At 42.5% G+C, this 12239-nt stretch overlaps 1 protein-coding gene and 1 non-coding gene across 2 annotated transcripts; one reads left to right on the top strand and one right to left on the bottom strand.

Annotated features, from left to right (window-relative positions):
• The first annotated feature begins 3270 nt into the window (after positions 1-3270).
• Positions 3271-5217, top strand: LOC123757183 (transcription factor Jun). Its single transcript, XM_045740639.2, has one exon. It carries the CDS (start codon positions 3431-3433, stop codon positions 4313-4315), a length of 885 nt encoding a protein of 294 aa, XP_045596595.1. The 5' UTR covers positions 3271-3430; the 3' UTR covers positions 4316-5217.
• Positions 5218-10843: 5626 nt separating this feature from the next.
• TRNAQ-UUG (transfer RNA glutamine (anticodon UUG)) lies at positions 10844-10915 on the bottom strand. The gene has a single exon. It is a non-coding gene; the product is annotated as a tRNA-Gln (tRNA).
• Between the last annotated feature and the right edge of the window lie 1324 nt (positions 10916-12239).

Here is a 12239-nt window from a genome sequence, read left to right as displayed (position 1 = left end):
TGCTGAGCCTAAACTTTTTGGCAGTAGTATCAATGGAAAAATAATTGTACCACCTGCTGGTGTGAGTTCCACCTGCTGGTGTGAGTTCCACCTGCTGGTGTGAGTTCCACCCGCTGGTGTGAGTTCCACCTGCTGGTGTGAGTTCCACCTGCTGGTGTGAGTTCCACCTGCTGGTGTGAGTTCCACCTGCTGGTGTGAGTTCCACCTGCTGGTGTGAGTTCCACCTGCTGGTGTGAGTTCCACCTGCTGGTGTGAGTTCCACCTGCTGGTGTGAGTTCCACCCGCTGGTGTGAGTTAGACTAAATGTAAACTTTGTCTGCAGAACTGTTGGCACACCCTGTGTTACTGAGTGCAAACACAGGTTACGAATTTAGAGATAACCAATGTTAACGTTATGTCTGTTTCAAACAATATATTATCCCAAGTCCTAGCTAAATATACGAAGTTTGCCTGTTGTAAATTGTCCTCGTACTAATGTGTATGTGATTACAACCTTCCCACCACCGCCTACTGGATGGGTGGGTGTGCAGTGCATGCTTGGCAAATTAGAACTGCACATGTTTACTGAGAATTATACTACTGTATATGGAATGTAGTATTGCCTTGCAAAATTTATGTATGATTTATATTGAATTTTATTAAAAAAAGATGAAAAAAATTAAAACTGCATGCAGCTGGTTCACTACAAATGTGAATTGCTTAGCTTAAACATATATTGGGGTCCAGTACCTGATTCACATGTGTGTGTGCCTGCAACCTTACCATCATGCCCCCTGAATATATAATATATATCTATAGGAATAAACTATAAACTTAATACAGTAATATGTAGTATAATAGGAGCGCAAACATATGGTACCAAAAACCTATTAATCAAAATTTAATACAGCAGCATTTAATAAAAACTATTTATTGTAATTTAACAATATCAAACAAATAAATAAATACAAATATATATATTATGCCAGCAAAATCTGCTGAGGAAATGTGTGGAGGCGAGGTCTTTCCTGCAGGCCTTTGTGGAGGCGAGGTCTTTCCTGCAGGCCTTTGTGGAGGCGAGGTCTTTCCTGCAGGCCTTTGTGACTGAACCCCCCTTCCCCCCCCCCCCCCCGTGGTGGCAAGCCACACAACTATCTAGAAATCAAACCCCTTTTCTTTCACCACACATTCTAACCCTTTAGAGCTTTCTTTCGCTTATCCTTCATATATATATATATATATATATATATATATATATATATATATATATATATATATATATATATATATATATATATATATATATATATATATTGAACCTAAAAGGGGTACCACCACTGGTGCAAGTGTAGGGACCCATAGCCTCGGAGAAGAAAATAAAGAGTACTCAGAGAAGACCTTGTGGGTCCCCACTGAACACTTTAATATTATATCTTGCTGTTTTTTGTTGTCGTCTGGGCATTTGTGACTCTTGTTCTTTAAATGGTAAATCATGCAATTTATCATAAAGCTTTTGGCAGTGAGCGATTATGACGTAAAATAATAAATACTTGTAATCAATTATAGTTATTTTAACATTTCAATAATTTAATAATTGGTCTGCCATTTATAAGCTGAGAGGACAAATGAGAGAGGAAGAAAGGAGGGAGAGGAAAGAATAGGAAGGAAGAGAAAGTGGAGTGGTTAAAGGGAAAGGCAGAGGGAGATGGTCAAGGGAAGTGGGAGGGGACAAGCAGTAGGAAGAGGTTAATAGACAAAGTGGGTGGAAGAAAGAGAGAAGATGAAGCAAGGAGTGGAAGGGATAAAGAGCGGAAGAGAGGGAGGTGGAAGGAAAAAATGGAGATCGAGGGAACGGAAGGTAATAAAGAGACCTGCTAGATAGATAGAAGATAGACAAATGTATATACTTAGACCAGTACAGTACATATATATAAAAAGTAATGTGTACTCAGTCGTGACACTGAGGGTATATAGATCTAAGTGGTGTGAGTGCTACCGGCGCGCGACAATCTCGAATACCTATCTTATCAATCACTATCACTAACATATTTTCATAAGCTCTCAAAGATACTCTGCCATTCTGGACTACTTTACAATCTTATCTCTATAATCTTCATGTCGTTTGTTTCACCGAAAACAAAATCCAGGCATTGTGCAGGCCCACTGCTTTATCACCGGAAACCTAAGACAAAAGCTTATCAACTACTCGGTAAGCAGGAAGAATGTCCTAGAAACGCAACATTGGTTTGAATTGATGGTTTTAATAAGTGTTTACACTCCCGTGCACCAAGTAACTACTGGCGCCAGGGGAGAGACCTTGACGGCGGCCAATCTTCATACCAGCCTCAATAACGGAACAAAAACAGTCTTGGTGGAAGCTAGGCGTATAGCAGCAGCAGCAGTAGCCCCCCTTGCTGCTCGCTTATTTATTTATTTATTATTTATTTATATATATATATATATATATATACAAGAAGGTACATTGGGATTGTGAGGATACATAGCATAGTAATTTCATTCTTGTAAAGCCACTAGTACGCGCAGCGTTTGTCATGGTACAACAAACGTTGTGGGAGGAAGAGACGTTTGCCATGTGGTGGGTGTGTGTAGTGTGGTAGACTAGTTCCTGGTACCACCACCACCACTACCAGCCCTACTACCAGCCCCCGTCTACCACCAGTAATCACGACCTGGCTTCTCTTACGCTCCATTCTTGCCAGACTTCACTTGATGCGCCACCGCCACCCCGCTCCCTCAATATTAATATCACTAACTCAACGAGGTGTTTGTGTGCGGTGGAATTTCTCGCTGTGTTAGTGCTGTGAAATATGTGGACTCTAACGATAATTTGTCTATAGAACATTCTAAGAAACATATTTCAAAACCATTGCCTACACACAACACAAAGCTGCTCTCCTATTGGCTGAAAGTTTGGATCTTATTCCTGTGTGGTTATGCCAGATCTCCAAAACATCGCATTCAAGTATGATATTGGTATAAATATACACTTATTTCACTATTATTCATTCCAATTTACTAACTTGATTTTAATACCGTAATTTTATTTTAACAGTAACATTTCATTTCCTTTATAACAGGGCACATATGAGAGCATTGTTCGTATATGTGGCAACAATGAAGCTTAACAGTTCTCGGTATCAGCCAATAGAGCTTCGAGTCGCCATTCTGTGAAATCGATGATGTCACAATCGGCCAATGAGAGCGCTGGAAAATGACGTTATGTTTCTATTTTTAGAAAATGACAGAATCGTATAAGATGTGCTCTCTCCCACCAGATGACTCATATAGCCACGAGCCAGCACCGGGAGCGAACGTGTACCCGTCTCGCAGCTGGTGAATAAGACTTGGTGCCTCATACTGAGTCCGTCCGATAAGTGACTCATCGTGCTACACCACGTGCCAAGAACTGAGTGTTGTTTGTTGACTAGTTATGGAGGCAACCATGTACGAGGACGGATCATACGCCAACTACTCGAGGGAAAGCCTCACCCAAATGAAGCGTAGACTTACTCTGGATCTAAACAACAGACCGTCCAAGAAGCAGCGACCTGGTGGAAATTTCAACCCCCTTCTCACCTCTCCTGACCTCAACCAGCTGAAGTTGGCCTCCCCGGAACTGGAGAGACTCATCATTCAGCAAGGAAGCACCATCCTGGGCAACGCCTCCACCACGCCCTCACAGTTCTTCTTCCCCACCAAAACCGCCACCGTCGAGGAAGAGGAATTCGCCAAGGGTTTCGAGGACACGTTGGAGCAGCTGCACCACCAGGATGCCATCGGCAGCAGCAGCAGCGTGGTGGTGACGAGCGTGGCGCCGCCGCCTGCGGTGTCGTCGGCGACGCTGCACTACACGCAGCTGGACGTGCCCCTCCACCACGCCCACCTGCCGCACCAGCAGGTGCCCGTCACGTCGGCGCCGGCCGTGTCCCTCTCCGTGGCCGACCACCACCACCACCACCACCATGTGTCTGCGGCGCACCTGGGACTCCTCCCGTCTGCGCAGATCAAGGAGGAGCCGCAGATAGTGCCCAACGTGAGCGGCTCTCCGCCTCTCTCGCCTATCAACATGGAGTGCCAGGAACGGATTAAATTGGAACGCAAGCGGCTCCGGAACCGCATCGCGGCGTCCAAGTGCCGGCGACGAAAGCTGGAGAGGATCGGCCGACTGGAGGACAAGGTCCGCGGCCTGAAGATGGAGAACGGCGAGCTGCAGGCGGTGGTGAACAAGCTGCGGGATCAGGTGTGTTCCCTCAAGCAGGAGGTGATGGAGCACGTCAACTCTGGCTGCCAGATACCTTTCGTGACGCACCAGTGACGTGAGGGCTAGCACCCTGACGTGCCAGCTCGCCCACCAACGCCCGCACGCCCACCTCTGGCCCACCCCTGGCCTAAGTGCGTGTTTGTGTAGCCCCCGTGCGAGGCTAGCGCCGTAGCCCTCCTTACAAGACACCCTGGGGAGGCGACACACGGCCGCTCGCTTCGTGCCATTGGCAAGGGGGGACGGGAGGTAGTGCTGGTGTCCGTGACAAGGCACCAGAACCCCCACAGGTCAGGTCGAGGACGTGGGCGGGGCAGGGCATCCCTATAGCGGGGCTGGGGGCTGAGCGCCGCTGTACCGGGGTCGCTCTAGTCAAGTGAGTTGTGGAGTGCTCGCGGCCCCACGCCCACCCCACGCCCACTACGCCCACAACACGCCCACACCACGCCCGCTACTCCCACACCACGCCCGCGCCTAATGTGATAGTGCCGTGTGTATGCAACGGGAGGGAGAAAAAAATGTGCTATATACTTCCATTTGTTATATAAGTGCAGTGCTTTATTGAGACAGACGTGAGAGAGAGAGGTAATTGTTAATTCTGGAACACCCTGTCGCATCCCAGCCGATATATATACCGTATATATATTTATATATATATATGCATATACATATATATTTTTTTTTTCGTTGGTTTCACAGAGTTATTGCTGTTTCATATTTCTTTAATGCAGTTTTGATGTACAAGGTCAGTGATATCGCTCTAAGTCATGGGAGTTACGAACATGTGTGTTGTAACCAAGTATTAGCGTGTTATGCAAGAGTGTACGAATGAACTTTTATATAAATTATGTATGTATATTTTATATGCAAAGAAAACTATTTCTTGATTTATGCAAAAAATGCGCAAAGCAAGACTTTTGTATGAAGATTTTTCTTATTTATAAAAGAAAAAATCTTGACCTCTGTTTTTCACTTGACCTTTATCAATACCAATGAAATATATTTTACTATATTACTTGAGTAATTTTTTTTGTCATTTAACCAATATCCACTGGCAACATTAACTGGAAAAAATCTATACAATCATGAACAAGATTTCATTTACATGCATATTTGTATCTAGTGGCAACATACTTAAACACACACGTATGCACTTGTATATCCCAAAACACACTGAAGCATGTCCATCTAGCCCACGCATCTGACGCTGCCAAATTTACCTTAAATTGTAAATGAGAAATGTAATATTTACACAGGTAGTAGTAGTAGTAATGACTGTGCATGACTATGAATAATCGGAACGTTTAGCTCCGAGCTCCAGGCCCTAATTCTTTCATAATTATATGACTAGAACAAATAACCTAAATGAAAAAGTTGTCTAGATAAATGGTAGCAGATAAAAATGAATTATAATAATATTATGCCAGCAATAATGAGAGCATTGACATTTGTAATAAAACGCCAAAGGTCAAGAGACCCCCAAGTTAATTAAATAATTTTTATAAAATATTCGTATTGACAAAATAGATGCAGACGAGCGCGCGCATTACCAAAAATTGATGCACAGACGAGCGCGCGCACACCTGTTGATCTGGAAGCCTCATTTAAAGGTGAGCAGGTAGAGGTGGAGGTCCTGCACAAACAAGCTCATGACCCCACTCAATAACAACCGGGTCACATTACTCCACAAAATACAATAAGAGGTTTAGAAAGCCATTATGTGGCTAGCCTTAAGACCACTCCGTCGCGTTAAAACTAATGTTGCTAATGGTTAGTTTTATTGCACCATACAAGACAGTAAAATATATGATGTATAAAATGTACAATAGGTTGTTGTTGTCACGTAATTCATGAATGTCTTAACGTTCTAAGGTACAAATAGGAGCTAAATTATTTAAGGGAGTGGGGGTATATCAGCTTGTTATAAAATAAATAGGATTTAATCGAGATTTAATGAGTTTGCTCATAATTAGCCAAATTTCCTTAGATCATAAATAAGTCTTATTAAGCTTCATTTAATTTTCTTAAATTTATGCGCAATAAGTTAAAATTGGGCTAGTTATTTATAAGGCGTGGTTACATGGAGCCTGTAGGCCTACTGACCGATGTGAAGCAGGTCATAGCTGCACCCGACCATTTTTAATTGAGTGTTTTGGTACAAAAATATTTTTCAGACAACTTTTCGTTCTGTGCTTCGGAGACTGCAACACCAATTCTTTCAATCAATTTTAGGAAGAAAGATTCCTGTTTGTGCGGTTTAATTTCTTCATTCGGCAAATATATTTTTTATTCAGACACACACACACATATATATATTATATAAGAACTTTATTGTACAAGATTACATGATTACAAAATGTGGCCTTGACACATACAACACAACCAATATAAGTAAAATGAAAAACCCACCAACGGCATACCTTAATGTCACGTACAGATTCGATCACTTGTGATCACTGTTGTAAGTCAATCAAACACCTCTTCGAATTCCTCTGAAGTTGGACTTGTGCCCAAGATATATTAATATATATAAATATATATTAATAATATATTTATAATATATATTAACATTTATAATATATTTTATATTAATATATATATAATATTTATACAGTATAAATATATACTATGTATTATTGACAACGTTCTTGCCACATCACCATAAAGAGTAAGTGGTGCCTTAAGTGGCTGTAATCATGGACTGGCTCTCTCAGCACAACATATCGTGACGAGACCAGCCTCCCAAGACTGGAACACGAGGCGGCAACTAACAAAAACTCCAACGTGGTCTTGACTGAAAGTTTGACTCCTGGTTCAGAAAAACAACAACATTGTCATGAACTCTTGTTGTTAATGATGCAAGCCCAGAGTAATATTATTGCGAGTACGCGGAGGGACACCAACTTGTGTCACTGGCAGTTCCAATATTCACAACACAGTTTACTCAACTCAACATTTTAATGTTATAATTCACAGCCATGTGAATCCCCTTGTCGGATTTACCACTACTCACAGAGACCAGCCATCAAGCATGATGCAAATATACAAGTACGTACATGAATTTCTATAATATATTACACGGTTACAGGATGCCGGCCTGTATTGAGGGGCCTCCTTAGATCGAGCTACTGACCTTACCCGGGAAGCAGACCACAACAATTGTCTACCTCAAAGGCACTGACTAATGGAGATCTATACCTGGTTTCATGAAGATTCAGCTACTCTGAACAAGCGTCCGAGTGTGTACCACTACGGGCTATGGTAAGCCCGTAGTGGATTAGCTTCTAGATTATGTTTTAATAACCATATTATTGATGGAGTCGCTTCTCCATCTTCTGACTTGTTGTTTGGTCATCATAGCCTGACAGCCGAGTGGATAGCGCTCGTAATTCGTAATCCTAAGGTTCCAGGTCCGATCCTCGGTGTAGGCGGAAACAAATGGGCAGTTTCTTTTACCCTGAGGCCACTGTTCACCTTCCAGTAAATAGGGACCTGGGAGTTAGACAACTGCTACGGGCTGCTTCTTGGGGGTGTGTAACAAAAAGGAGGCCTGGTCGAGGACCGGGCCGCGGGGACGGTAAGCCCTGAAATCATCTCAAGATAACCAAGATAACTACATTATTCCTAACTCTTTAGCCAGTAATAGTATCAAAAGAGTAATAGTATCAAGAGTGAAAAAGAGTTTGTTATAGAAGACAACCTGAAGTTTCATCACTATAGGCTCTGGTTCTGAGGTTCCAGCCTCATACAAGTATTAATAAATTTAAGAGCATTCACAGAATATTTTATTAAAATCTTCAGCATTTCGATATCATGGTTCAAATCCATATACACCAGAACAAGGATTATTATTATGACTTCAATGTCATTATTAAATTTATTATTATATGTATTTTTATGGTAATCCTTGACAAATATGTATCATTCCCAATTTCAAACAAAAAATAACCTAACAGTGCTTACCGGTTATGTGTGTATATGTATATTCAAAGCATGTACTATAGCATGTTAGAAAAAAATGCTAATGTATTTCCAAAATGTTAAATCAATTCTACATTAATGTGTGTGACGATGCCACCACATAATGGCTTGTGTACTGTGTAGGTTACACAGTACACAAGCCACTGTAGACCTGAAGGCCTTGGGCCGTGCAGCACGTGTCGTGAACAAGGCACGTACTCCAACAAAACATAACACGTAATAATATAGTGTATTCAGCCGCCATTTTCACATTTTTCCCCGCCACGGGGAGACGGGGCACGTGACCACCACTTCCCAAGTGGGAAGACGGGAAAGATTCCTCCCCCAGCCAAGCCTCTCCCTAAAATGTTCAACACGGGGTGATGTTGAACTGGGTTCAGCAAGTCACGTCTTCATACCAAAAGGAAAAACAAAATTACCGTTACGAAAAAAATAAAAAAATCTACAATTGTGAGAAAAATATGAAGATTCCTCTTATAGGCTGAAAATTTGGATTCACTAGTAAATTTAGCGTGGCAATAATAAAGCAGTAAAGACGTGTATGAACGAGTGTATGTATACCCAGTTATAGTGGGGGGAGGGGTCAAGCTTCAGCTCCTGGGGCCACGCCTTTCAATGTCTCAAACCTCGCTTCTTAGCACATATAGCCTACTCATGCAATCGTGAACGGATTTAGCCTGAACAACCACCGTTGCACAGAACATATGTTCACTGTCCTTACATTAATTAAGTAGGTCCTGCTCACGTAGGGAGTCGAGGCTCCCTCACTCTCCTCTCATCCTAACGCTATTCATTTTCATTTCTTTATTATGCACCCCATACCCATCCCGTGGACGGTGGTGTAAAGGGTTACAGAGGCACATAATTGGTTCAGGAACTGAATCCTCTAGTTCGTTAAGCTAATAAATGATCAACTTTACATTTTGGTCTATTTTTGTCCATGCCTATCAGAATTATATTTGTGGTCACGATTATTTCATATTGATACTCACAGAAGGCCAAGTGACACATAGACCAACCGCTACTCACAGAGACCAGCAGTAAATTGATGTAAATGTAATCTTTAAATTGTAAATCATTTAAGGAAAAAAAGTATAAACATTTAGGGGTTTAAAGTTCATGTTCTGTAATGATATGAAACCCTTGTTTAATAAGGAATTATACTACTGTATACGTAATGTAGTATTTCCTTGTAAAATTGATGAATGATTTATATTGTATATTATTTAATAAAGATAAAAAAAATGTAAAAAAAAGCATGATGTAAATATACATGTACATGGATTTCTATAATAAATTACACGGTTACCTAATAGCTGAACAATATAGTCTGCATCAAAATGTCACACACACACTTCGGTTATATTCCAACAACAACAGCAGCAGACAAAAAATCCCACGAGTGGCCGCAACAAAACAATTAACAAATTTAGGAGTAAACAGATATGTTTAAAGTGTGCCAGGAGCTGCCGGGGGAACGGATGTGTGTCCTATCTGGCCTCTTATTATTGTAAACAAGGCCAGGCACTATCTCCAACACAAGTGAAAACTAACATCCTGATGTGTGCGTTACCATAGGGATTAACAGCAGGTGCTTGCATATATTTACTGGTAATATAAGCTGGTGAAACTTCAGATTAGTTTCCCATTGTTTCACGAAACAATGGGTATAAATTGGATAAGTTTAGATTTAGGAAAGAAAGCCTATATTATAGAGCCTATATTACCACCCGGGGCGGGTGTTAAAGTGGCTATGGGATGTACGAATGTATATCTAAGCTTCAGCACAGGAGGCTATCTTGAGATGATTTCGGGGCTTTTTAGTGTCCCAGCGGCCCGGTCCTCGACCAGGCCTCCACCCCCAGAAAGCAACCCGTGACAGCTGACTAACACCCAGGTACCTATTTTACTGCTAGGTAACAGGGGCATAGGGTGAAATAAACTCTTCCCATTGTTTCTCGCCGGTGCCCGAGATCGAACCCGGGACCACAGGATTACAAGTCCAGTCTGCTGTCCGCTCGGCCGACATGCCATGTTAACAATGGTCATATCAATTTGTTACAAGGCCATAAGCTTGTTTTGTGCTTAACATTAGTATCAGCTCAGCAAAGTCAAAATATAAGATTTTCAATAACAAAGTGCAAATGTGACTGCACACCTGTCAAACGTAGTTTTTTTTATTTATATACAGTATACAATTTTGTAACTAGCGTCAAAAGATTGTTATTTGCTTAGCTAAACGAACTAGAGGGTTCAGTTCTTGAACCGATTATGTGCCTTTGTAATTTGTACACCACCGCCCACGGGATGGGTATGGGGTGCATAATAAAGAAAGAAATTTAATTTATATATACAAGAGTTGTTACATTCTTGTACAGCCACTAGTACATGTAGCATTTCGGGCAAGACCTTAATCCTATGGTCCCCGGAATACGACCCCGCGAAAAATCGTTTAACAACCAGGTACCGTTGTACTGTTGAGTTAAACAGAGGCTACAGTTAAGGATTTGCGCCTAGTAAATCCTTCCCCGGCCAGGATACGAACCCTGGACAAAGAGTCTTAACCACTACACCACGGGGACTGCATAAACGTTCCGGAGAACCAGGTCCTACCGAGACTCGAACTCGGATCGCTGGATTCAAAGTCCAGAGTGCTAACCATTACACCATAGGACCGCTGTGCTGAGTTACTTAGTTGACTACAGTTCTCACTCTCCCACCATACTCTCTCTCTCCCACTCTCTCACTCTGCATCCCAGGGTTTGTTTTGAGTCTTTCAGGTAGGGGGTTCCATGCCGGGGCTGCATATAGAGTTCGTGTAGGAATTACATAAACGCTCGGAAGAATTCTTTCGTCCAAATTCCTTAATGTTATTCGAACGTTAGTCAGTTTGGCTTATGCTGCCTGTATTATGGCTGTTCTCTTCCATGGCTGTTCTCTTCCATGGCTGGTCCCTCCCATGGCTGGTCCCTCCCATGGTATATAGTACACGTGTCCCTCCTCACCCACATTCCCTCCTCCACACACTGTTTACACCCCTTGCCATCTATTTTTGTAAGTAAAGAAGATTAGGAAGGGCAGGTGAAGGAAAAAGTTTAGAGATATGGAATATAAAGCGAGTTATGACAGCAGGCGGGCTGTCCGCCTTGCTGACACCATGTGTGTGTGTGTGTGTGTGTGTGTGTGTGTGTGTGTGTGTGTGTGTGTGTGTGTGTGTGTGTGTGTGTTTGGTAGCTAAACTAAGCTTGTTTTCTTGTGTCAGGGAGCTGCGAGTGTTTGTAAGGTTTGTCACGTGTATTTCAACACAACATTTTTCAACATGAAAACCGAGTAGAATTAACAGATACGTATTCAGATGATTGTGTAATTTTTGTGAGGTGGTGGGGGGGGGGAGGGGGTGTGTGTGTGTTGCTGGTCTGTGCTTCATCTTCGAACTAAGTATTTTGTGCTTGATTTCCGTCGAGTAGATCGAGGCTCTTGGGTCTCTTAGCTGTGGGAGCGGTGCGTCTCATCTTGGAGAAATCTTTCTCTAACATTTCGATGGTGTTCCACACCCTGATGGCTTGGTGCTGTAGTCTGATGTTTAGTGCCTGTGTGTTCAGGAGTTCCTGGAGTTCCCGAATTGTTTGGTCATATGGTGGATGGGGTTTTGCTGTTCTTATTAGTGCCTTGTTCTGCACTTGTGGTAATTTGTGTATGCTAGTTTTCTTTAAGTTATGTAGAGTTACTGGAGGCCACTGGAGATGTGGCCGGACTAGACCTTGTGTAAGTGTAGCTGTGTTCGTGCCAAGGTTACGGAATCTTCTCAGTTTGCTTAAGGCGGTTTTGGCTTTGTTTATTCTGTCATTTAAGTGATAAACAAAGCAAAACCAGCCATCACGTCCACTCCTCCCACACCGTTCCTGCTCTTTCTCCCTTCCCCTGAACCACCTCCCTTCCTCCCTATCCACCCCTAACCCCACCCCCCATCTGTCCAATCTCCCCTCCCCCCCCCCCCAAA

The sequence above is a fragment of the Procambarus clarkii genome, chromosome 13 (genome assembly GCF_040958095.1).
Source record: "Procambarus clarkii isolate CNS0578487 chromosome 13, FALCON_Pclarkii_2.0, whole genome shotgun sequence".
NCBI classification, from domain to species: Eukaryota; Metazoa; Arthropoda; class Malacostraca; order Decapoda; family Cambaridae; genus Procambarus; species Procambarus clarkii.
Note: the sequence above shows the minus strand (reverse complement) of the source record. Positions and strands in the feature narration are given on the sequence as shown.

What these genes read in the sequence shown, in the direction of transcription:
- LOC123757183 (XM_045740639.2), top strand. Translation starts at nt 3,431, where the DNA reads ATGGAGGCAACCATGTACGAGGACGGATCATACGCCAACTACTCGAGG.